Source organism: Astatotilapia calliptera, chromosome 14 (genome assembly GCF_964374335.1).
Source record: "Astatotilapia calliptera chromosome 14, fAstCal68.1, whole genome shotgun sequence".
Taxonomy (NCBI): Eukaryota; Metazoa; Chordata; class Actinopteri; order Cichliformes; family Cichlidae; genus Astatotilapia; species Astatotilapia calliptera.
The window spans coordinates 9,602,992-9,629,735 of NC_137435.1; the positions used below are offsets into that span (position 1 = coordinate 9,602,992).

The following is a 26,744-nucleotide window of genomic DNA, read 5'->3' on the forward strand; positions in this document are numbered from 1 at the left end:
GAATCATAGCCTCTCAGTCCTGAGGCAGAACCACCCTTGAGGCATTCAACCCGCACCAGGAATCCTCCTGATCGGCTGCAATACATCAAGCCTGGTAAGCCTCTGTTAAAGAGCGTTCAGACCTTTCTCCATGGGTTAAGTTCTGTCTTCTCCTTCGCTCTTCAAGATGATGAAGAAGAGGAGACAATGCCTTCACACCTCAGCCAACCAGTCATTCGCTGCCAGCCTAGTCCATGTACGAGGACGTCCATGAGATTAGGGGGGGAGAGTGTAACCACGGTAACTTCTGACCCCACTTCCGCCAGTCCCTTTATTGTGGCGGGAATGAACCCTGTATAAGTTCCGGGTCAATCAGCTGCATGTCCCTGCTCCTCTGGCTGCTGTTGTCCCTGTGGTTGGCGTACTTGTCAGATATCGACAAATTTTACACTAGACCAGTTGACAGCGTGCAATAACCCGGCCGATTCATTCATCTTTACACTACCTCACAATCGACTCAACGGTGAGTTATTTGTTTGTTTTGTTTTGTCACAATTAATGAAAATGCGGAGCTGCGATCGCACATCCGAAATCGCCGGTAAGCTAATGCTAGGCTAGCAACAGTAAGTGCAATTACTAGTTTTATTTATTGAATATTGTTGTTTTTGTTTATTCCATTATGGCCGAATGTTGACTTAATGTATCTAGAGTTAACGAGTGATTTGATTTTTGTAGTTTTGTCCGTTTTGGATGTTTTTTGTTACTTTTCTGATGAAATGCCAAAATGGCCTATGAGATTTTGCATGGAGTTAAATTCCATTGAGATTATTGAATCTGTTGTGCAACACCTGTGATTAAATGAGTTTTGTAAATATATGTGAGTAACTTTGGATAATATTTATTAGCTTTATTGCTGATATACTTTGATGGGACCTATGAGAATGTTTTTCTATAATAGTATTTTGAATGAAATTCATTATAAGAGATGATGGTTTGTTGATTGTTGTATGAAACATGGCATTACTTGTCTTTGTTATTTATGGATTTATGTATTTATTTTGTCACAGCAGTAGAAAGAACTCTGCAACTGAGTTTTGAACAAACTGCAGCATGTCCAGGGCTTTAATAGGCAGACAAAACTGGACAGCTTTGCAGTAGTCCATGCTGGAGGTATAAGGCTGGAGTCTCAAGATGTTATTTAGATGAGAGTGGACAGTTGTAGAGAGAGATATTTAATATGAAATGCGAATTAATTCAGTGGTTATAATGGCTGTAGGATGTGATAGTGAGTGTTTGATTGTCTGTCTCTCTGTTATCCCTGTGATGGAGCGATGCCCTCTGCAGGGGTTGCTGCTATTTGCCTAGCGTCCCTGCAATGGTAAATTTGATGTGGTTAAAAAAAATGTTAATAGAGCCCAAGTTCATGTTCTTATTCTGATTGAGGATTGATTTAAGACTTTCCCATAATGAAAGTGATACAAGTGCTAATAGAAGACAAACAATTCACAGCAGAAAAAGTCTGTGGAGGTGTCTGAAATTTATGGTGCTTTGGAATTAAAAACAAAGTCAGAATAACATTTACTAATCTATAATATGCCAATTTGCTTATCAGATAAAGAGAGACATGTATGATGCAAAGCTCTTTTCCTCAAATAACATATATGAACACTATATACTTTCCTTAAAGTTGCTTCAGGAATTTGTTTTGTTTTATTTTGTTTGTTTGTTTTTTCTGAAAGGGTTGAATTATGAATTCCTGACTGAGAGAGGTAATGCTGCACTAATGAATTAGACTAACTATTCACTTTAGCTAAAGTTATTAAGTTAGCTAAAGAGTTGGGATGCTGTAAGACATAAATAAAGCTAAACTACAAAGGTTTGGACACTGTTTTGCATGTTTCCCTACTGTAGGGGTCTCTGCAAGCATACAGGGCTCTAAGAGGGTACAAGATGACAACTTTGGAATTCTACTAGAAACAGTCGAGCATATTTGTTTGTCAAAGCTGAATCCAGGGCGTATTTAGCTAAAAGCTACAATAAGCATAAAAGTTACTGTATGGCTATCATTTGTTAACATGACGCTCGTTCTTATACATGTAATACATTTATTACCAACCTGAGAGTTTATCCGCTGGTCATTCGACATGACTTCTGAAGTCTTAATTCAGCTCAAGATGCTGTAGATTCCCATCAGTGACACTTTCGGTCCACTAGTAAAACGTAGTTCTATTAATCTGCGCTCTGGTTCCGGTTCATACTCTTGAACCGGAACCGGATGCAAGTCACAGAAAACGGAATTTTGGAAATGAAATTGAATTGTAGAACTGAAACTGAATGGTGAGAAGTGAATCTGAAATTATTCGAGAACTAAATTTTTAAAGGATAAAATACAGTTTCAAAGCAAATGAATTCATTTTCAAACTATAAAATTGAAGTTCAATTTAGTGATGATAATTTTCAAACCAATAAATTGAATTTCAAATTAGGCTAATTCAAATTTAGTTTTTAAAAGCCTTTATTCAAGCTACAATTCAGATTCAGTCCGAATAATTCAAATTTAACTTATTCAAATTCAGTTTCTGATGGCACAGATTTCTGCCCATATAAATGACCGTCTTTCAGATGCTGTAGTTACCTCCACAGAGTCACCACCAGACTGGTGTTTAAAACTCCTTACGCAATTTCAAACACTTCAATTCAAGATTCCAAGAACACTGTGTTGATTTCTACTCTCAGAAGTCCTCACTTTATCTCAACTGTAGGTGTCATGATCCTGGGTCTTTTGACCCAGCGTTTTAAGTTTGAGTTCATTTTGTTCATTAGGTTATCTAAGTTCATTTGGTTATTAGACTCCTTGTGTTTTCTTCCCCTGTATTTAAGTTTCCCCTCAACCTTCGTGTTTCATGCTGCGTGTCATTTGTTATCAAGTTTGTATTATTATGCCTAAGTGTTTCTAGTTATTATTTCCCCCTCGTGTTTCCAACTATGGTAAATCTCCCCTGCTTTTCATGTGTTTCATGTCTGTGTCTTACATTGTGAAGTTTGGGTTGTCATGTCTACGTCTCATTATGTTTCCTGTTTTATTGTGAAGAGGTCTGGTGTTTCTGTGTTCAGTTTTACTCTTCCCCTGTGGCGTTGTTATGTTCATGTTGATCTACTGTGCCTTTCTGTTCCATGTTTCAGATCCCTATGTTCTGTCTCCCCCAGTCTGTTAAGTCCACATGTCTTGAGTTCCGTCAGTGTGTTTCCTGTTTTACTTTCACAGTCTGTTCTATGTTAATGTTTCTAGTTTTGCTTCCCTTGCCTCGTCCTGCTCAATTACTTTCCCACTGACGTCATTATGTTCATGTGTGCCAGCTGTTTCCTCATGTGTCTCCACTTCCCCTAATCACCTCCTGTGTATTTAAGTCCTCTGTTTTCAGTGTGTGTTTGTCAGGTCGTCTGTTGTTCACGCCATGTTCTCCATGCCATGTTTCTAGGTTTCATGTCCAGGTTTTTCCATGTTGTTTGTTTAGTTCTCCCAGTTTAGGTTAATGTTAGTTTTATTTCTGTTTGCCTTGCCCGTTATTTGTACCTTTTCTGCCAGCCTCATTAAACGGCTCGCTTTTTGTTACTCAAGTTTTGATCCAAGTTCCTTGGTGTCTGCATTTTGGGTCCACTCTTCACAATACATACAGTCTGCTCTCGCCAGACTGTGACAGTAGGTGTAAAAGGGATGGTGCTAAAGGGGGAATTTTAAATTTAATTGAAATTAAAATTTGAAATCATACACACATACATATATTAGCAAAATTTGTTATAAATGATGATTAAGCTGCATCATTATTTAAAACATAAAAATATCACAGTAAATAATAGAAATGATGCATTTTCCCCCTCTAATTTATTCAGTTGCATACCTGTTTAAAATGATTTAACAGACACTACAATTAATCCCTTCTATAATTACATTCCAATACAATTTCTCCTTAAAAAAATTATAAACAAAGTGAAGCATCCCAAAAACAGAAAAAGTAAAACATACACCTTAATATTATACAGCAAAGCTCTTGTTATTGTGTGGTTTTTAAATTAAAAAGCAAAACTAAGGAACTAAATGTTAAACAGCCAATTTGATTAACATAGAACTACTTTGTGCTCTGAGATTATTTTCTAGATTCAGTAGAAGCAATAAATAATTTAAGTCACATGCCAGGAAGTGTCGACTCTGTACCCTGCGAGAGATACCACTGAAAATCAACTATATAAAACTTTTCTATACACTAACCAAGCAAAAGACTCCTTAATGAAATACAAGAATCACTTTGGCTCCCCATTAGAATAGGATAATTTAAAGCATGTTAAGGTGATGTTTTTAACGAGTTACTAATAGCTGCAACCTGAGCTTTTTCTGGAACGATTCTTCTGCAGAATTGTTTCAACAAGCTTTCTCTCATGTCTTTTGCTCTTAAGCAGTATATGAGTGGATTGATCATTGGTGGGGCAAGGCTGTACAGCATGATGATCACTATTCGCACATCAGCACTAAATGTAATGCCAACATTTTGGGCTAAATATACAAAACATCTGGGTAAAAAATAAAGGGAGATTATAATCAGCTGAGTACTACAAGTGGACAATGATTTCATGCGGCTTTGCACATTTGCTATCTTATACACTGCTATAAGAATAGAGCCGTATGAGAAAATGATGAATGCCAGAGGCCCCAGTAGCACAACCATTGCAAATACAAAAGCAGGGATGGCATAAGGGGTCCTGTCAGTGCACGCAAGGACTGTTATACCAATATGGTCACAGAAGCAGTGAGTGATTATGTTTGAGGCACAGTAAGGAAGAGGATATGCTCTAATGACCATCATTAAAGGGGATGCCTTGGCAATAATCCATGCAGTAATACTAAGAATTAAAATATTCGATTTTGTAAGAATATGTGAATATCTGAGAGGATGGCAGATAGCCAAATATCTATCTAAAGCCATCTGAAAGAGAATGTATGCAACAGCTGTGCCAAAATAATGGACAAAGTACATTTGGATAAAACAGGCAGTAAATGAAATGCTTCCTGATCGAAACCAATATCTGCTTATTATCTTAGGTAAAGTGGTTGTGCTAAAGAGAATATCACATACACTCAGATTTAAAATGATAAAATACATTGGCTTATGGAGGCTGTGGTTGGTTGCAAATAAAAAAATAACCGTAGCATTTGCTATCAGAGTTATCAAATACACAAAAAACAATACAGCTGAGACAAGACCATAGTACTCTTGATGAAGTCCAGGGAATCCGGTAAGGACAAACTCCGTCACACTGCTTTGATTTTCCACAGGCATGATGGAGGGGAGACGTCCTTAAAACGCTAGTAAATATAATACTTTAGATAAAACACTTAAGGCTCATCATTTACATGATGACATTCAAACTCACAATAAAGTACAGCATCAAACCAATTCATTTAGATTCTTTTCACTGTACTGTTAACCCTATTGTACCATTTAATGCATTTATATTGCTAAGATTATGAATTATTGTTTTTAATCCTTTTTGATTACTTATTTCTTTTAACAAAGGATTTCGATCCATGAATGTTTGTATACAACCAAAGCTTTTTTGTGTTAAATTTTAACAATATAAATTAACATAGTAATGATTTAGACTTTAATTAGCTCAGTTTATATATACCTTTCTCATACAGCCTTGGGGTAGACTCTGCTGACTTGTCTCCTGGTTCTCTGCTTAAAAAGACTTCTTGCACTATATGGCCTTGTGATGAAGGTGTGCTATTGGCCATTTTTCTATTCTCTGTGGATCAGTCAGTGCTCAATATTCAGTCAGTCCATGAGAGCATCATTAATGGTATTTTTTAGTAAAGGAAAAAGTCCTTTACTACGGAGCCCCACAAGGGACATGGGAGAAAAAAAATTATGATGAACTTTTGCGAGATCTCGCAAAACAAACTCGGGATCTCGTAAAAGTTTTGCAAGATCCCGAGTTTGTTTTGCGAGATCTCGCAAAAGTCAGTCTTAATTTTTTTTTCTCCCATGTCCCTTGTGGGGCTCCGTACTTTACCAGTTACTCTTAAGATTAATTAAAAACTGTATACATGCTCAAAGTACTAATTGTGTGACATGCTTAAGTAAAAAAAAGTATATTTTAGGTATTTATATGTGTATCTATTTACATTTGGTGTCATTCAGCTTTTTGGACTTCAATAAAGATTATGCATAATTATTTAGTAGAAGCTGTCATGGTCCTGGGTCTGTGATCTGGGGATCATGTGTTATTTTTTTGAGTTTAATGAATATTATGAGTTTTATTCGTCTTTCTTAATCATTTATGGTTGTGGTGTGATCTGCTCCTGGTTCCTCGTTTCCCTGTGTGTTGTCGTGTCAGTTTTGCTGCCCGATCAGGACTGGAGAGTCCCTGCCTTGGAGCCAGCCACACCTGCAATAATCACTCACCTGTTGCTGATCTGCCTAATCAAGGGGCTCTACTTAAGAGAGCAGTGGAGCAGCAGTTGGCATGGGATTGTTAAACTAGAAATACAGTTAGTGTGGAGCTTGTGTTTTCAATACTCTCTTGTTGGAATGGTTAACGTGTTTAGTTGGCCGGTGGATGGGACAGTACTCATTGTGGCATCTCTTGTTTCCAGGTTGATTACGGAAACGTGTGCAGGGAGCAGTACACAGTTGAACACAAGCACCAGGGAGGACGAAGCACTACCACGCATCACGGAGAGGAATCACCGCACGGGGAATTGGAAAAGCACACACTGTGGATTGTTGGCACTTTTTTCTGTGTAAATAAACAAACTTTCTCCATTCTAAAAGTCCAGCATTTGGGTTCTCCTTCAGCCAACCTTGACAGAAATGAGCTAAATTTAGTCGTAAATAAGCTGAAAGCCATCTAGGATTGTTTTTGTTGTTGTTAGAAAATGATATTTCTTGCTTTGAAAGCACAACGTTTGTTTACAGTGTTGGTCAAGTTACTTGAAAAAAGTAATCAGTAACTAATTGCTAATTACTCCTCCAAAAAAGTACCCCATCACTTTACTGATTACTTATTTTCAAAAGTTCTTAGCTACTTAATTACATTTTAAAAACATGATACAAAACCTGATTACGTAATAAAGCAATAGAACTTTTAGCCCAGACCTTTCTACTTATTCTGCATAATCTATCATATAAAATGTAATCAAATGAAAAAGTCTCTTTTTAAAACTTGTTTTATTAGTTTTAATCTTAACTTTATGCACATTGCATCAAGCAAAAGTTATATGCAACAGTCTTTGACTTGAAGAAATTTGTTTAACATTTAAACCTATTTTCTGCATATTCCAGCATATAAAATAACATTTTTTGTTTTTACACTCACTCTTTCAAATAGATGCAAGTAAAACACAGCAGAAAATAAATAAAATCAAAGACTTAGTGGCACTAAGTCCTGTTGCTCATAATTCTATTTTCACCTGTTTAGCAGGAGTGGGGCATGTGGAGGTTTGCCCTGGTGCAGGTTTTTTTTTTTTTTGCTAACTTGTTGCCTTACAAAACATGTGATTTATTGCCTGTACTGTTTGGCAGTGTAGCAATCAGAACAGTTGTTTGAAGGTCAGAAAAAATGATCAACAGATTTATTTTCCCAACTGCACCATTACGGCTTTTACTATACTGGTCAACTTGACACAGTATTAATGATACACGCCATGTTTCGAGGCAGCAGTAAACTAATATAGTGTGCATTTGTAAGTACCTGTTTGTACACATGTGTGAAAACTTGTACGCTTGTGTGCACCTGTGTGTGTGAGCTTGTGCTCATAAGATTTCTCCATTTAAGTATCTAATAGTAGGTTTGGGGAGCCACAGCCTTGACCCCATTTCATAAAGCAGGCATGGAGGAGACCCAGGCCCCAGACATCCATAGCCCCCCTAGAGTACAAGAGCAATCACAGCACCCACCTAGAAAAGTGTTAAGGAGAGCCCTTGACAGGGATCACCCAGGGGCCATGGTGCAGAAGCCACAGGAGGCCTCAGCGGCGAGCCTGCGGGCTCCACAGGCAATCTGGCTAGCAGACTGTGTACCGGGCCCAGAGACCCCCAGCAGGGGCCCAATAGAGCCAGGCCCCACCAAGCAGCCATCAGGAGTGAGCCACTAAACAGCCAAACACCCACCCAGAGACACAGAGAACCACCAATGCAGCGGTGTGTGTTGGCACCAGCAACTGGCAGTGAGTGTGGTGGGGGGAAATAGGCCATCACACCTGAAGGAGCCTAAGATGTTCTGAGAGAGTGAGAGTGTAAGACCTGACCTGACACATAGACATATACAATCAGAATCAGAATACTTTATTAACCCCTAGGAAATTATGTCACAAGCATGCATTTCCAGCCTCATGCACACACATACAAATACTCACATGCTCGTCCAACATGGAGACACACAAAAATGTTGTTTGCTTTTCCCCCCATTGAACAGCAATTTTAGCTTTTTTTTAATGTGAATTTTCACTGGTGCTATAATTTAAATATAACACTATTCTAAATGTTGTCCTTTAAATTCAATAATAAATAGGTTAAAATCATGTTTTTAAAAAAAAATAATTTATTAACTGCATATTTTTTTACAGCCAGCAGAATTAATTCATTCCACAGTTACAGTGAAAAGATTTTCTTCTTAACAAAAAAAAAAAAAAAAAACTCAACAAAAATTAAAGCCACAGAATGAAGCAAAAACAGGAAAAAACAAATGGATACCTTGTTACAAGGGCAGTCAGAAAACATTTTAAACTTGTGAAACAGTATAGATATTTGATAGATGTCTTTCATCATTCTGTTTACCGCTGTTAGTGTCCTTACTGATTTACTCTGAAGGAGGCTGTCAGTGCGCAATGCTGTTTTTGTTGCTGTTATCTGCTGTTAGCCAGCATTAGTGAAGCTTCCTTTGAAGTCGATCAAACATTGTTGCACTTGGAAACTTAGTGAATAAACTCTCATGTGATGTGAGAATACAGTCAAACTGCTTATCAGAGGGAAAAATGTGAATTTAGTACACTCGCAGCTAAGCTGTTCTTGTTGGTTAGTCAGCCATTTTCAGCTGTCAGGAAACTGGAGAGTCGCGTGTGTAATCTGATGACAATAAATAATTGCGATTGGGAATATGGAGGATAAATAAGCATGTTTATGGCCATTTTTTGAGTCCAGACTTTAGTTCAGAAGATGAAGCTTAAAGTGAGGAGAAAGTGGATGAAGTGGAAATAAGGCAGGAGAGAGCGCATGGTGAAAGGCATTATGAGAAAGATGCATATGAAGTGATCACATATAGTTTGAAAAACATATTTGGTATCCTAAAATTAAAAGTTACAACTTTTAAAAACTTACAAAGAGTACTGCGTATGTGCCTGGTCTCTAGCAACATACATAAAAATGTTATTAGGTAGAATGTCTTGGCCACTGTATTCAAGATGGTGGGGAAACTTCCACAAACCAGCACCTGCTCCTCTATATTTCCAAATAAATAATTGGGTGGTGTAATTACACATTAATTAAAGTATATTTATCAGGAAACTATTATTTTTTATATTAGATAACCTTAAGAAATTACTTAGTATAACTTTAAATTAAAAAAAAATGGACATAAAAAACTACTCGATTTTAATAACAAAGAGTAGGTAAGAAGAATTTTAAATTTGGTGAGGGCATAAACACATGAAAAAAAGCACGTGAGAAGTTCAAAGCCTGGTTTGTTTTATCAGTAGAAAAACGGGGTCAATAGAAGCAATAAACATATTCTGTCACATTCCAGGAAGTGCTTACAAATGTTTTTTTTAACGTTTGTTCCCCTGTTTCCTGCAACAGACACCACTGAACATCAACTACAGCAACTTTTTTTTACATAAATCCAGCAAAGGTTTCTTTCATAAATGCAGTACAACAAGACAATCTATTTGCCTTCCCTTTAGAATGATTTACATTAAGGCCTGTTTGAAAGATATGTTAACTTATGAGTTACTAATAGCTGCAACCTGAGCTTTTCGTGGAACAAGTCTTTTGCAAAATTGCTTCAACAAGCTTTCTCTCATGTCTTTTGCTCTTAAGCAATATATGAGTGGATTGATCATTGGTGGGGCAAGGCTGTACAGCATGATGATCACTATTCGCACATCAGCACTAAATGTAATGCCAACATTTTGGGCTAAATATACAAAACATCTGGGTAAATAATAAAGGGAGATTATAATCAGCTGAGTACTACAAGTGGACAATGATTTCAGGCGGCCTTGCACATTTGCTATCTTATACACTGCTATAAGAATAGAGCAGTATGAGAAAATGATAAACGCCAGAGGCCCCAGTAGCACAACCATTGCAAATACAAAAGCAGGAATGGCATAAGGGGTCCTGTCAGTGCACGCAAGGACTGTTATACCAATATGGTCAAAGTAGCAGTGAGTGATTATATTTGAGGCACAGTAAGGAAGAGCATATGCTCTAATAACTGACATTAAAGGGGATGCCTTGGAAATAATCCATGCAGTAATACTAAGAATTAAAATATTAGATTTTGTAAGAATATGTGAATATCTGAGAGGATAGCAAATAGCCAAATATCTATCTAAAGCCATCTGAAAGAGAATAAACGAATTGACTGAACCAAGATAGTGAACAAAGTACATTTGGATAAAACAGGCAGTAAATGAAATGCTTCCTGATCGAAACCAATATCTGCTTATGATCTTAGGTAAAGTGGTTGTGCTAAAGAGAATATCACATACACTCAGATTTAAAATGATAAAATACATTGGCTTATGGAGGCTGCGGTTGGTTGCAAATAAAAAAATAACTGTAGCATTTGCTATCAGAGTTACCAAATATACAAAAAACAATACAGCTGAGACAAGACCATAGTACTCTTGATGAAGGCCAGGGAATCCAGTAAGGATGAACTCAGTCAGAACACTATGATTTCTCTCAGGCATGATGAAACAGAAATTTGTTTAAAACACTGGTAAACATACAATGCTTGAGAAACCACCGTTAAGCCTTATCAATTACACAATCTTAAATTTACAATACAGTATAGTATTAACTCAAAGATTTAATCCGACTAATTGTTATTGTTATTATTTTTCAATTCTTTTTCAATTCTTTTTCTTTATCAAAGCCTTTTGATCTAATCATGTTTCATGTGAAAAATAAACATTCCGTTTTATTGTAAATCTTTAACTATGCACATAAACATAAGGATGAGAAAGACTTTAATTAGCTCAGTTTATATGTACCTTTCTCATACAGGATGAGAGAAGGCTCCGCTGTGTTGCCTGCTGATTCACTGCTTAAAAAGACTTCTTGCAGTGTGGTATCATGATGGTGGTGTTCGATAGGTTCACTTTATATTCTCTGTGGATCAAGCCAAGCCTACTTTATTTATAAAGCACTCTAACTGAACACTGACCAGAGTGCTGAAAATAAAACAATAAAAAATAAAAATACATAAAATCAAAAACAGTGACAGTAAACAATATACAACACCAACATCAGAAAGACATTAAAATCCAAATAAAATTGGCCTTTCTATACGGTGTTAAAAGCCAAACCAAAAAGGTGCATCTTCAGACCAAAATGAAAGATATCAAATTGGAAAGACTTTGTAATTTGTAATGGCAGTGCATTCCAGAATTTGGGAGCCGCAATTGCAAAAGCCCGATCTGAGAGACCGACGAGGGGTGTGAAGGTGCAGTACTTAAGAGAGGTAGTGTGGGGCAAGACCATTTAAGGCTTTTGAAACCAAATTAAAGAATTATTAATTGAACCCTAAAATGCACAGGTAGCCAGTGTAGTGAGCATAAAACAATAGTAATATGCTCCCTCCCTTCTCCGTTTACCAGTTAAAAACCGTGCAGCAGCATTTTGCACCAGTTGAAGACATGACAAGGGTGCCTGGCTACTACCAAGGTACAACAAGTTACAGTAATGCAGCTGAGTTGTAATAAAATAATGGATTACTGTTCTAAAATCAGCTATCTTGGAAAACCAAGATAACATGACTACCTAAAGTTGTAGCCAGGAGGGTGTCTTTAACAACTCTAAGCAACACACCGCATGGACAATGAAATGTCAAATAACACAAGCTTATGATCTGAAACACGGCATCTAAAATCATGAAGTTAGAAACAGGCCGATGATGGGATAAAACAACATACAATGTAATATCCACATACTTGTGTAGGTCCAGTCACTAGGACCAGGCATCATAGCGGCTAAGATGAACAGGGATATGACTCAAAACATGAGTGAGGCACAGTAAATAATTGGCAGGAATAACAGAGGGGTGAAACACCAGCTCCTGGTAGACAGAACAGTCTCGAGATTGCAAGACTAGAGTGACCAAACTTTGTACTGCCTGGATTGACTACAAGAAAGCCTATAACTCAGTGGCCCACACATGGATCCTGGAATGCCTAGAACAATAAAAGATCAACAGGACCCTAAGAGCCTTCATCGGGGATTCAATGGGGATATGGCGAACAATAGTAGAGGTCAATTTCAGACATCAAGGACAACTGCAATTACTTGGGAATCCCAAAGACATGTCCTGAGTAGTCAGCTGAATGGTAAGAACAAGATCCCTGCAATCAACACCTACGCCCTGCCAATGATCAGGTATCCTGCCGGTGATTAGGTTCCATGCTGGGATAATAAACTGCCCAAAGAAGGAGATCAAAGCCACTGACATCAAGACAAGGAAGCTTGGATTTTAACCCAAATGCACCACCACGAGACTGTGGGGACTGTACGCTAAGCAGAAGGAAGGAGGCCAAGGACTGGTGAGTGTTAAAACCACTATCCATGATCACATGATGACAACAAACATCCATGAGTACATCAGGAAGATGGCCACAACTGACCATGTATGTACTAAATACCTCAGGCAGCAGAAACCTGAGAAAGAAGAGGATCAATGAGAAGAACCATTGTAGAAGGACAGGCCCCTGTACTGTATGTACCACGGGGAGGTATAAGACGTGGCTGACATCAAGAAATCCTACCAGTGGCTGAACAAATCTGGACTGAAAGACAGCACAGAGGCACTAATAATGGCAGCACAGGAACAGGCTCTTAGCACAAGATCGATAGAGGCCAGGAGGGCCTCTAATTTTCTCTCTAATTTTCACAAACAGATTCTTCATTTTTGGAAAATGATGTTTACACACAACTTTTCTCCTCATATGTCGACCCTATGGAACAATAGAGTGATAACTGCTAACAAAAAATCATTATTTATCAGGAACTGGTTTGAGAGTGGTATCTTGTTTGTAACTGACTTGCTGGATTTGAGTGGTGCTCTATTGGATTACGTGTCTTTCTCAAAGAGACACAACTTTAATTGTCCATTAAAAGAATACAGAAAAGTTTGCTGTGCTATCCCTTTGGCCCTAAGGCAGCTGATACGCAACACAATGCTACACTCTGAGGTCAATCCAGCGCTGCCAAACCTAAAAATTGGTAACTGCATCCTAAATGATAGTAAATGTAACAATAAATTTATCAGTGTAAATTTTAAATCTATTCTTTTCCAGGGGTTTAACTCAGGTAGATATTTGCAGGCCCTTCATGGGGACCAGTCACTCATGGAAAAGGCGTTCTCAAAATTCATTCAGTGGCCTGTCTCCCCAAAAGTAAAAGAAACTCATTTCAAGATAATTAATAATATATATCCTGTGTCTGAATTTTTAAAGAGGAGGTTTAAATTTGAGGTTAACCAGTGTGCATTTTGTGATTCAGCCTGTGAAACATTACACCATTTGTTTTTCTCATGTCCTGTGTCAGCTGCCTTTTGGTTAGAACTACACAGCTGGTTATCCCTCAAGATCAACGATATTCCCCAGTTTAGTATTTCTGATATTATTTTCTATATGGCTAAACAACATCCATCTGTCTGTACTGTGATTAACATTGTCATCCTGTTAGGTAAATACCATATACATTGTTGTAAATGGAGGAATAGAAAACCATCCTTTACTTGGTTCATCAATGACTTTAAACATTATTTCATGTCACTTAAAAAACTGAAGTCAAGCAGATTTGCCGCAATCTATAATGACATTTCCCATTTGCTACTGTTTTGATTATTACCTATATTGTGTATCAACCTGTGCTCCTTTTAATTTCTTCCCCATTAATACTGTGGATCTTTTGTCTAGCCCCCTCCCCCCATATCCTTGCTGTTAGTTTTGTTGTATTGACTATGTTCTTTTTTTTAATCCTCCACGAGAGTTCATTTGCACTATAAGGTGTTATTTTGTTTGTGACTGTATTGTTCAGAAAAAAAAAAAAAAAAAAAAAAAGATCGATAGAGGCAGGGGTTTAACACACCAGGCAATACCTTAGGTGCAGGCTGTATAAAGATGCCCCTGAGACAATCCAGCACAACAGCAGGGTACAAAATGATAGCAGTCAGGGCATACATGGAATACCATAAGCACGTGGCTGGCATAGTATGGAACATCTGTGCCGAGTACGGCCTGGAATTCCCAGATACAGGCAGACAAACTGGTGGTGGCTAACCAACCTGACATAGCAGTGGTGGACAAGCAGAGGAAGACAGCAAAATTTAAAATTATTTTATTTATTTATTTATTTCTACACACAACACAATAAATTTATTCTATAGTTACACATCAAGTGATTGTCTCATTAAGAAAAAACAAAGAATCCCCCCCCCCTTCCTGGGACAGTACAAATGTTGTGGTATGTTTTGACATTTACAAAAGAAAATTCTGCCCTCAGGTCAAAAATGAAATGTACATTATCTAAGTAACAATTTGATTCAATTTAATTTATATAGTGCTAAATCACAACTGGTGCCTAAAGGCTCTTTAACAAGTGGGTAAGACAAAATTTGAATCTATTCAGGTCACAAATACATGAAATGGAAAGCTGTGTGAGACACTGTGAGTGTGAAGCTCAGCCTGTTTTTTGAATATCGAACTCTGTTTGTGCTCCCTTAAAAACTTGACAGAACTCTGCATACATATCTGGGGTCAAGAGAACATATAAAGATACCGGGTTACAAGTAAGGAAATGCTTGCTAATGGTTTTATTTCATCTGTAACCTGCAACAAATAGCACTGGATCTCAAGTATATGTAATTTTTATATGTAATTTTTCTCCAACAACTCATGGACTTTTTCATGCAATACAAGAATCCCAATGACTTAAACTGTTTAAAAGATCTGTTATTTGTGATTTATGATATTAATAACTGCAACCTGTGCTTTTTGTGGAATGGTTCTTCTGCAAAATACCTTCAACAAGCTTTCTCTCATGTCTTTTGCTCTTAAGCAGTATATGAGTGGATTGATCATTGGTGGGGCAAGGCTGTACAGCATGATGATCACTATTCGCACATCAGCACTAAATGTAATGCCAACATTTTGGGCTAAATATACAAAACATCTGGGTAAAAAGTAGAGGGATATTATTATCAGCTGAGTACTACAAGTGGACAATGATTTCAGGCGACCTTGCACACTTGCTATTTTATGTACTGCTATAAGAATAGAGCAGTATGAGAAAATGATAAATGCCAGAGGCCCCAGTAGTGTAACCATTGCAAATACTAAAGCAGGGATGGCATAAGGGGTCCTGTCAGTGCACGCAAGGACTGTTATACCAATATGGTCACAGAAGCAGTGAGTGATTATGTTTGAGGCACAGTAAGGAAGAGGATATGCTCTAATGACCATCATTAAAGGGGATGCCTTGGCAACAGTCCATGCAGTAATACTAAGAATTAAAATATTCGATTTTGTGAGAATACGTGAATATTTGAGAGGATGGCAGATAGCCAAGTACCTATCTAAAGCCATCTGAAAGAGAATGTATGCAACAGCTGTGCCAAAATAATGGACAAAGTACATTTGGATAAAACAGGCAGTAAATGAAATGCTTCCTGACTGAAACCAATATCTGCTTATGATCTTAGGTAAAGTGGTTGTGCTAAAGAGAATATCACATACACTCAGATTTAAAATGATAAAATACATTGGCTTATGGAGGCTGCGGTTGGTTGCAAATAAAAAAATAACCGTAGCATTTGCTATCAGAGTTATCAAATATACAAAAAACAATACAGCTGAGACAAGACCATAGTACTCTTGATGAAGTCCAGGGAATCCGGTAAGGACAAACTCCGTCACACTGCTATGATTTTCCACAGGCATGATGGAGGGGAGACGTCCTTAAAACGCTAGTAAATATAATACTTTAGATAAAACACTTAAGGCTCATCATTTACATGATGACATTCAAACTCACAATAAAGTACAGCATCAAACCAATTCATTTAGATTCTTTTCACTGTACTGTTAACCCTATTGTACCATTTAATGCATTTATATTGCTAAGATTATAAATTATTGTTTTTAATCCTTTTTGATTACTTATTTCTTTTAACAAAGGATTTCGATCCATGAATGTTTGTATACAACCAAAGCTTTTTTGTGTTAAATTTTAACAATATAAATTAACATAGTAATGATTTAGACTTTAATTAGCTCAGTTTATATATACCTTTCTCATACAGCCTTGGGGTAGACTCTGCTGACTTGTCTCCTGGTTCTCTGCTTAAAAAGACTTCTTGCACTATATGGCCTTGTGATGAAGGTGTGCTATTGGCCATTTTTCTATTCTCTGTGGATCAGTCAGTGCTCAATATTCAGTCAGTCCATGAGAGCATCATTAATGGTATTTTTTAGGAAAAAGTCCTTTACTACTACTAAATTTAGTCGTAAATAAGCTGAAAGCCATCTAGGATTGTTTTTGTTGTTGTTAGAAAATGATATTTCTTGCTTTGAAAGCACAGCGTTTGTTTACAGTGTTGGTCAAGTTAGTTGAAAAAAGTAATCAGTAACTAATTGCTGATTACTCCTCCAAAAAAGTACCCCATCACTTTACTGATCACTTATTTTCAAAAGTTCTTAGCTACTTAATTACATTTTAAAAATATGATACAAAACCTGATTACGTAATAAAGCAATAGAACTTTTAGCCCAGACCTTTCTACTTATTCTGCATAATCTATCATATAAAATGTAATCAAATGAAAAAGTCTCTTTTTAAAACTTGTTTTATTAGTTTTAATCTTTTAACTTTATGCACATTGCATCAAGCAAAAGTTATATGCAACAGTCTTTGACTTGAAGAAATTTGTTTAACATTTAAACCTATTTTCTGCATATTCCAGCATATAAAATAACATTTTTTGTTTTTACACTCACTCTTTCAAATAGATGCAAGTAAAACACAGCAGAAAATAAATAAAATCAAAGACTTAGTGGCACTAAGTCCTGTTGCTCATAATTCTATTTTCACCTGTTTAGCAGGAGTGGGGCATGTGGAGGTTTGCCCTGGTGCAGGTTTTTTTTTTTTTTTGCTAACTTGTTGCCTTACAAAACATGTGATTTATTGCCTGTACTGTTTGGCAGTGTAGCAATCAGAACAGTTGTTTGAAGGTCAGAAAAAATGATCAACAGATTTATTTTCCCAACTGCACCATTACGGCTTTTACTATACTGGTCAACTTGACACAGTATTAATGATACACGCCATGTTTCGAGGCAGCAGTAAACTAATATAGTGTGCATTTGTAAGTACCTGTTTGTACACATGTGTGAAAACTTGTACGCTTGTGTGCACCTGTGTGTGTGAGCTTGTGCTCATAAGATTTCTCCATTTAAGTATCTAATAGTAGGTTTGGGGAGCCACAGCCTTGACCCCATTTCATAAAGCAGGCATGGAGGAGACCCAGGCCCCAGACATCCATAGCCCCCCTAGAGTACAAGAGCAATCACAGCACCCACCTAGAAAAGTGTTAAGGAGAGCCCTTGACAGGGATCACCCAGGGGCCATGGTGCAGAAGCCACAGGAGGCCTCAGCGGCGAGCCTGCGGGCTCCACAGGCAATCTGGCTAGCAGACTGTGTACCGGGCCCAGAGACCCCCAGCAGGGGCCCAATAGAGCCAGGCCCCACCAAGCAGCCACCAGGAGTGAGCCACTAAACAGCCAAACACCCACCCAGAGACACAGAGAACCACCAATGCAGCGGTGTGTGTTGGCACCAGCAACTCGCAGTGAGTGTGGTGGGGGGAAATAGGCCATCACACCTGAGGGAGCCTAAGATGTTCTGAGAGAGTGAGAGTGTAAGACCTGACCTGACACATAGACATATACAATCAGAATCAGAATACTTTATTAACCCCTAGGAAATTATGTCACAAGCATGCATTTCCAGCCTCATGCACACACATACAAATACTCACATGCTCGTCCAACATGGAGACACACAAAAATGTTGTTTGCTTTTCCCCCCATTGAACAGCAATTTTAGCTTTTTTTTAATGTGAATTTTCACTGGTGCTATAATTTAAATATAACACTATTCTAAATGTTGTCCTTTAAATTCAATAATAAATAGGTTAAAATCATGTTTTTAAAAAAAAATAATTTATTAACTGCATATTTTTTTACAGCCAGCAGAATTAATTCATTCCACAGTTACAGTGAAAAGATTTTCTTCTTAAAAAAAAAAAAAAAACTCAACAAAAATTAAAGCCACAGAATGAAGCAAAAACAGGAAAAAACAAATGGATACCTTGTTACAAGGGCAGTCAGAAAACATTTTAAACTTGTGAAACAGTATAGATATTTGATAGATGTCTTTCATCATTCTGTTTACCGCTGTTAGTGTCCTTACTGATTTACTCTGAAGGAGGCTGTCAGTGCGCAATGCTGTTTTTGTTGCTGTTATCTGCTGTTAGCCAGCATTAGTGAAGCTTCCTTTGAAGTCGATCAAACATTGTTGCACTTGGAAACTTAGTGAATAAACTCTCATGTGATGTGAGAATACAGTCAAACTGCTTATCAGAGGGAAAAATGTGAATTTAGTACACTCGCAGCTAAGCTGTTCTTGCTGTTTAGTCAGCCATTTTCAGCTGTCAGGAAACTGGAGAGTCGCGTGTGTAATCTGATGACAATAAATAATTGCGATTGGGAATATGGAGGATAAATAAGCATGTTTATGGCCATTTTTTGTGTTAGAGTCCAGACTTTAGTTCAGAAGATGAAGCTTAAAGTGAGGAGAAAGTGGATGAAGTGGAAATAAGGCAGGAGAGAGCGCATGGTGAAAGGCATTATGAGAAAGATGCATATGAAGTGATCACATATAGTTTGAAAAACATATTTGGTATCCTAAAATTAAAAGTTACAACTTTTAAAAACTTACAAAGAGTACTGCGTATGTGCCTGGTCTCTAGCAACATACATAAAAATGTTATTAGGTAGAATGTCTTGGCCACTGTATTCAAGATGGTGGGGAAACTTCCACAAACCAGCACCTGCTCCTCTATATTTCCAAATGAATAATTGGGTGGTGTAATTACACATTAATTAAAGTATATTTAACAGGAAACTATTATTTTTTTATATTAGATAACCTTAAGAAATTACTTAGTATAACTTTAAATAAAAAAAAAATGGACATAAAAAACTACTCGATTTTAATAACAAAGAGTAGGTAAGAAGAATTTTAAATTTGGTGAGGGCATACACACATGAAAAAAAGCACGTGAGAAGTTCAAAGCCTGGTTTGTTTTATCAGTAGAAAAACGGGGTCAATAGAAGCAATAAACATATTCTGTCACATTCCAGGAAGTGCTTACAAATATTTTTTTAGTTTTTGTTCCTCTGTGTCCTGCAACAGACACCACTGAACATCAACTACATGAATTTTTTTTTTTTACATAAATCCAGCAAAGGTTTCTTTCATAAATGCAGTACAAGAAGACAATCTATTTGCCTTCCCTTTAGAATGATTTACATTAAGGCCTGTTTAAAAGATATGTTAACTTATGAGTTACTAATAGCTGCAACCTGAGCTTTTCGTGGAACAATTCTTTTGCAAAATTGCTTCAACAAGCTTTCTCTCATGTCTTTTGCTCTTAAGCAGTATATGAGTGGATTGATCATTGGTGGGGCAAGGCTGTACAGCATGATGATCACTATTCGCACATCAGCACTAAATGTAATGCCAACCACACTGGCTAAATATACAAAACATCTGGGTAAAAAATAAAGGGAGATTATAATCAGCTGAGTACTACAAGTGGACAATGATTTCAGGCGGCCTTGCACATTTGCTATCTTATACACTGCTATAAGAATAGAGCAGTATGAGAAAATGATAAATGCCAGAGGCCCCAGTAGTGTAACCATTGCTGCTGTAAAGGCAGGAGTGGCATAAGGGGTCCTGTCAGTGCACGCCAGGACTGTTATACCAATATGGTCACAGAAACAGTGAGTGATTATATTTGAGGCACAGTAAGGAAGAGGATATGCTCTAATAACCATCATTAGAGGGAATGCCTTGGAAATAATCCAGGCAGTAATACTGAGAATTAAAATATTAGATTTTGTAAGAACAAGTGAATATCTGAAAGGATAGCAAATAGCCAAATATCTATCTAAAGCCATCTGAAAGAGAATAAACGAATTGACTGAACCAAGATAGTGAACAAAGTACATTTGGATAAAACAGGCAGTAAATGAAATGCTTCCTGATCGAAACCAATATCTGCTTATGATCTTAGGTAAAGTGGTTGTGCTAAAGAGAATATCACATACACTCAGATTTAAAATGATATAATACATTGGCTTATGGAGGCTGCGGTTGGTTGCAAATAAAAAAATAACTGTAGCATTTGCTATCAGAGTTACCAAATATACAAAAAACAATACAGCTGAGACAAGACCATAGTATTCTTGATGAAGGCCAGCGAATCCAGTAAGGATGAACTCAGTCACACTGCTATGATTTCTCTCAGGCATGACAGAGCAGAAATTTCCTGAGAACACTGGAAAACCCACAATGTTAAGATAAATGATAACATTTAAATTTATAATACCTTGAAATCATTGTGCTTTAAAGTAATTTTTGGTACTTTGTGCATATTGTTAAGAATATTTTAGTAAGTTTTAGTTCTCATTTGTTTTTCCTTTAGGTCTGGGAATTTATGTTACAACTAAACATGTTCCTGACTGCATAACATACATGACATAATCTTTTTTATGGGATGAATAACACATAACATAACATAATAATGACTCAGACTTCCTTTCGCTCACTTTAAACTTACCTTTCTCATACACCGTGGCAGCATAATCTGCTGAGTTGCCCGCTGGTTCTCTTTTTAAAAAACTTCTCGCAGTATGTTTTTGTGATGAAGGTGTGCTATAGGCCATTGTTATATTCTCTGTGGATCAGTCAGTGCTCAATATACAGTCAATCAGACCCAGATTAATGATTTTTTTTTCTAGGAAACAAAAAAGATCTTCAACAATAAGTCAGAAGATTAGGAAAAAGAATAGTTGTGTATTTGCTGAAGATTGTATGACTCGATCATATTATATAAAGTGCAGTTTTTGTTTGAGCTGGATTTAAGTTAAAGCACCTTCTTTGTTTTTTAAAGATCCTTGCTGAGGACCAGTGAGGCCCCAGTTTGTCAAACTAGAGATTCATGAACTTGTCCTGCATTTTGGAAAATTAAAAGTTAAAATCTTATTTTATGACATCTTAAAGTTTGTGGGTTTTTTATTGATTCTTTTGCCCATGGAACAGTCTTTATTTTTCAGAAAGAGATGGGTTTTCTGACTATTATTGTAGGGTCTTTACCTTACAGTATAGGGTGCCATGGGGGGTCAGTTGTAATTTAGTATTATATAATTCAAATGGAATTGAATTGAACTTAAAATCAACTGTACAACGGCTGATTATGCTCAACTCGCTACTTGAGCAAAACGGGTAAGGATAAGTAACAAAGTGCAATGGTCATATTACTTGTTGTGATTTATAATAGGAAAAAAAAAGACACAGACAGTCTAAGGAGGAAAACTTTACCCTACCGCTTATTAGCTCTGAAGCTAATGGATTATAAATCCCACAGGAGTAAACAACTGCACCTTAATGAAACCCCAATGTGCACCTAAATTGATACTGTGGTAGAAGTGCTGAAACCCCTTTGTGTTTAATGATGCTCTCTAATCACACATCTTAGATTGCTTCACAACATAAGGCCCAAGGTCATAAGCACATAACATGCACAAAATTGTAAGCCCACGTAAGGGGCGCGAAACACACAATAATGTGTCTTCTTGTGTTCTTTCATTTAATACGATTAAAATTTATTGTAATTGCTTAGAAGATGAGTAGGCCCCGCAACAAAAATGATGAGGTTTTTTGCCCTAACACTGTTTCAAATTTTTTTAAATAAAGCTGAAAAACAGCAACACCTCTCAGTAAAAATGGTCTTTAAGAAACCTGCTGTTTAATATTTTGTGCTTTAATATTTTTTTTGACTTGAAAAAGGGTAAGAAAGCCAATTTTTTCTTTTTTCTATATATATGTGTGTGTGTGTGTGTGTGTGTGTGTGTGTGTGTGTGTGGTCTCGGTTCATTTGTTTTTGGCACTTTACAGCATTCATATTTCAACTTTTCTGTTGAACTTAACTAAAAGGTGAGCTAATGTTTATAGTTCTTAGATACTTTCAAATGCTAAACTTAAAAATAACCACGGCTGTTCAGGTGAAAACAACATTGCATAAGAGTGTTTTGAGAATAGAATACGGTGAGGAGCAAAGACAAATATAGAAGACACACACTTTAATTACACACATGAGACCACTGTTGCCATAAGATGGTAATTAGCTCCCTTGTGTAGCTCATTTGTGTTGTTGCTTCTGAGTATCTGTAGACTGAGGCAACATGTTTCTTTGCCCCAAAGACAAAACTTTTTTGATTGTTAACCAGCAGCTGAACACAACAACAGTTAATTGTATATTACACCTATAGCATTCACATAACCTAAAAAATGAGAAACCTAAAGAAAGTTTTCTTACTAAAAGTATCATATCAGTGATATATAATATCATTAGAGTGGACTAGATAACAGTGATCGACTTTTGAAAGTGATGTGCTGTTGTGATTTGCTGCTATATAAATAAAATGTGCCATTTATGATGGCAAGGTATTACATGTTACTGTAATCACATTATATTTTTCAGTAATGCAGTAATTTTAGATGTTACTGTACTACATTAAACAAATACATTAGAGTTACAATCATGTCATTATGTATTGCTGCAAAGGTTCTTTGGTTCTTTGGCTGCTAACACAACTTTGGCTGCACAGACGGCATGCTAACATAAAGCTAGCCAAAAACCAACAGTGAAGTTAAAGTTGAGTGCATGCTGACCACAGCCCAGCAGTCAGATTCTGAACTTCAACAGGTAGAACTGGTAATGATAAGTAGTCAGGCCTGCAAAATTGTAGCCTCAATTTGTACCTGTTTTTGTTTCTACAGTCTATCCCTTTAAGGTCTCTTTGGGATAGTTTTCAGCTTTGTTTTGCCTTGTATTGCCTTTTATGCTCATGTATAAAAAAGAAAGAGCCAGTGTGTTTTTGACTGACCACTGGAGAAGCTCAAAGAAAAGTGACTATTGCTTTGAGCACGTGAAAAATCCGCTGCTGTTTATAAGTGGATATGATATTTAATTCTCAAATTCTTTTACTTTGTCTGATAAAGTAAATGGCCTGACTGCGAATATCCTTGGGCCATCTGTTGTAAATCCTTTTGTGTACTGCCTTAGGACAAAAGAAATAAAAAATTAAATCTATATGATATTCAAAAAATTATTTATTCAGTTTTGTTAACCTTTAACTCTTAACTGGTAACTTTTTTTTCTTCTTATCAGAATTGTAAAGCACTGAGTCCCAAACAGTTGAGAATCAACAAATCATTAAATGCATTAATCATTTTAAACTGTCGACATCTGCAGAGTATGTACAGTGAATATATTGAGCAAAGGACATTGGTGGAGTTACTAGGCAGGAGGAAAAGATGACAGCCTCAAAGCAGGTTCATGGATGAAGTGAACAAGGACAGGCATATGGTTAGTGTGACAGAGGAGAAGGACCTAAAATGCAGGACTCGCGGAAGCGAAAGTGAATTAAGAAAAACCGGCTTTATTGCAGTGGTGACTGAACAGAAAACTAACTATACCGGAAAATAACTAAACTGGCATGCAGGTAAACAGAACACACAGGGAGGTAAGAGGGAGAACAGACGTTAACAATGTGACACCGAGTAGGGGAAGACACAGGCTGTGTCCCAATTCAGGGTCTGCACGCTTGAAGTACGCATTTTAAGTGCGGTTACGTCACCGCCACGCGACGATAGCTGTCCCAATTTGAAGTGTACTTCAAATGCATACTCCAAATGCGCCGTCGATTTCCCCAAATAGCGTGGTCCGGTGCACGCTTCGTGGTCCCATATATCCCACAATGCATAGCGCGGCGGTGGGTGTGGATAATTTTGCCGCAAAATACGGCAGAAGGGAGCGGCCGAAGAGGGGTTTTTTTTCTTTTCAAAACTTTATTGAAATTATAAAGCGAACAGTCAGTCATTCCAGTTCAGTTTGTACAGTAGACATACAAGGCAAATAAGAGTAACAATATACAGTACAATGAAATAAGAAGGATAAATAAATAAAGGATACAAAAGAAAAAAAGAAAAAAAGGGGGGAAATGTGACAGACTTCATAACAACTTTGTACTTGAAAGTTGTGACAGCTCATTTGTTAAACATTTCTGAATGAATTTCAATCAATGATAAACCTTTTTTTATTGGAAGTTAATTTAAGAGAGTTTAAGTAATATTCAACTTCAATCAAAAACAAATTAAATGATGGGGTTGAGTTTTGAAATTGACATTTATGTATGTGGAATTTTCCTAATAAGATGGAGCGGCCAAAGAGTGAACTGTCAAAAGTACTGAATATGACGTCACTTATTTATGTGCGAATGTTTAATAATTAAAGTCAGTCATATATCCACAAACACAACAAGCTGAAAGTCAGTGATTTTATATATATATAAAAAAAAAAAAACACCCAGCACGCCCCTGCGGGCGGTTTATCCTTCAAGCTCGGGTCCTCTACCAGAGGCCTGGGAGCTTGAGGGTCCTGCGCAGTATCTTAACTGTTCCCAGGACTGCGCTCTTCTGGACAGAGATCTCCGATGTTGTTCCCGGGATCTGCTGGAGCCACTCGCCTAGCTTGGGAGTCACCGCACCTAGTGCTCCGATTACCACGGGGACCACCGTTACCTTCACCCTCCACATCCTCTCAAGCTCTTCTCTGAGCCCTTGGTATTTCTCCATCTTCTCGTGTTCCTTCTTCCTGATATTGCTGTCATTCGGAACCGCTACATCGATCACTACGGCCGTCTTCTTCTGTTTGTCTACCACCACTATGTCCGGTTGGTTAGCCACCACCATTTTGTCCGTCTGTATCTGGAAGTCCCACAGGATCTTAGCTCGGTCATTCTTCACCACCCTTGGGGGCATCTCCCATTTTGACCTCGGGACTTCCAGGTTATACTCGGCACAGATGTTCCTGTACACTATGCCGGCCACTTGGCGTTCCATGTATGCCTTGCCTGCTAGCATCTTGCACCCTGCTGTTATGTGCTGGATTGTCTCTGGGGCATCTTTACACAGCCTGCACCTGGGGTCTTGCCTGGTGTGATAGACCCCAGCCTCTATGGATCTTGTGCTCAGAGCTTGTTCCTGTGCTGCCATGATTAGTGCCTCTGTGCTGTCTTTCAGTCCAGCTTTGTCCAGCCACTGGTAGGATTTCTGGATATCAGCCACCTCCTCTATCTGCCGGTGGTACATACCGTGCAGGGGCCTGTCTTTCCATGATGGTTCCTCGTCTCCCTCCTCTTTCTTGGGTTTGTGCTGCCTGAGGTATTCACTGAGCACTCGGTCAGTTGGGGCCATCTTCCCAATGTATTCTTGGATGTTCGTTGTCTCATCCTGGACTGTGGTGCTGACACTCACCAGTCCCCGGCCCCCTTCCTTCCGCTTAGCGTACAGCCTCAGGGTGCTGGACTTGGGGTGAAACCCTCCATGCATGGTAAGGAGCTTTCTTGTCTTTATGTCAGTGGCTTCTATCTCCTCCTTTGGCCAGCCTATTACCCCAGCAGGGTACCTGATCACGGGCAGGGCGTACGTGTTGATGGCCCGGATCTTGTTCTTACCATTCAGCTGACTCCTCAGGACTTGCCTGACCCTCTGCAGGTACTTGGTGGTTGCAGCTTTTCTAGCGGCCTCTTCATGGTTCCCATTCGCCTGTGGGATCCCCAGGTACTTGTAACTGTCCTCTATGTCTGCAATGTTGCCTTCTGGTAGTTCAATCCCCTCAGTTCTGACTACCTTCCCTCTCTTTGTTACCATTCGACTACACTTCTCCAGTCCGAACGACATTCCAATGTCATTGCTGTATAGCCTGGTAGTGTGGATCAGTGAATCGATGTCTCGTTCACTCTTGGCATACAGCTTGATGTCATCCATGTACAGGAGGTGGCTGACAACTGCTCCTATCCGTAGTCGGTATCCGTAGCCAGTCTTGTTAATGATCTCACTGAGGGGGTTCAGGCCTATGCAGAACAGCAGTGGGGACAGAGCATCTCCTATGGGCTATGGGCTTGGAGTTGGCCTCTAGTGTTGTACGCCACATCCCCATTGAGTTCCTGATGAAGGCTCTTAGGGTCCCATTGATCTTGTACAATTCTAGGCATTCCAGTATCCAGCTGTGGGGCACTGAGTCATAGGCCTTCTTGTAATCAATCCAGGCAGTGCACAGGTTGGTCAGTCTGG

General features: G+C 38.0%; 4 protein-coding genes and 1 long non-coding RNA gene across 5 annotated transcripts; 1 reads left to right on the plus strand and 4 right to left on the minus strand.

Moving 5' to 3' along the window:
- The first annotated feature begins 338 nt into the window (after positions 1 to 338).
- Positions 339 to 6,808, plus strand: LOC145419942 (uncharacterized). The gene is made up of 2 exons (XR_013901198.1): positions 339 to 502; positions 6,632 to 6,808. It is a non-coding gene; the product is annotated as an uncharacterized LOC145419942 (long non-coding RNA).
- Positions 4,320 to 5,820, minus strand: LOC113037021 (olfactory receptor 2AT4-like). The gene has a single exon (XM_026193715.2). The coding sequence runs from the start codon at positions 5,310 to 5,312 to the stop codon at positions 4,320 to 4,322; it is 993 nt and encodes a 330-aa protein (XP_026049500.1). The 5' UTR covers positions 5,313 to 5,820.
- Positions 6,809 to 9,973: 3,165 nt separating the features above from the next.
- On the minus strand, positions 9,974 to 10,951 carry LOC113036529 (olfactory receptor 2AT4-like). The gene has a single exon (XM_026192938.2). The coding sequence runs from the start codon at positions 10,949 to 10,951 to the stop codon at positions 9,974 to 9,976; it is 978 nt and encodes a 325-aa protein (XP_026048723.2).
- Positions 10,952 to 15,211: 4,260 nt separating this feature from the next.
- Positions 15,212 to 16,198, minus strand: LOC113036369 (olfactory receptor 2AT4-like). The gene has a single exon (XM_026192689.2). It carries the CDS (start codon positions 16,196 to 16,198, stop codon positions 15,212 to 15,214), a length of 987 nt encoding a protein of 328 aa, XP_026048474.2.
- A 3,681-nt stretch (positions 16,199 to 19,879) lies between these two features.
- LOC113036530 (olfactory receptor 2AT4-like) lies at positions 19,880 to 20,857 on the minus strand. The gene has a single exon (XM_026192939.1). The coding sequence runs from the start codon at positions 20,855 to 20,857 to the stop codon at positions 19,880 to 19,882; it is 978 nt and encodes a 325-aa protein (XP_026048724.1).
- Between the last annotated feature and the right edge of the window lie 5,887 nt (positions 20,858 to 26,744).

Coding starts and splice junctions, on each gene's coding strand:
- LOC113037021 (XM_026193715.2), bottom strand. CDS start 5,312: ATGCCTGTGGAAAATCAAAGCAGTGTGACGGAGTTTGTCCTTACCGGA.
- LOC113036529 (XM_026192938.2), bottom strand. CDS start 10,951: ATGCCTGAGAGAAATCATAGTGTTCTGACTGAGTTCATCCTTACTGGA.
- LOC113036369 (XM_026192689.2), bottom strand. CDS start 16,198: ATGCCTGTGGAAAATCATAGCAGTGTGACGGAGTTTGTCCTTACCGGA.
- LOC113036530 (XM_026192939.1), bottom strand. CDS start 20,857: ATGCCTGAGAGAAATCATAGCAGTGTGACTGAGTTCATCCTTACTGGA.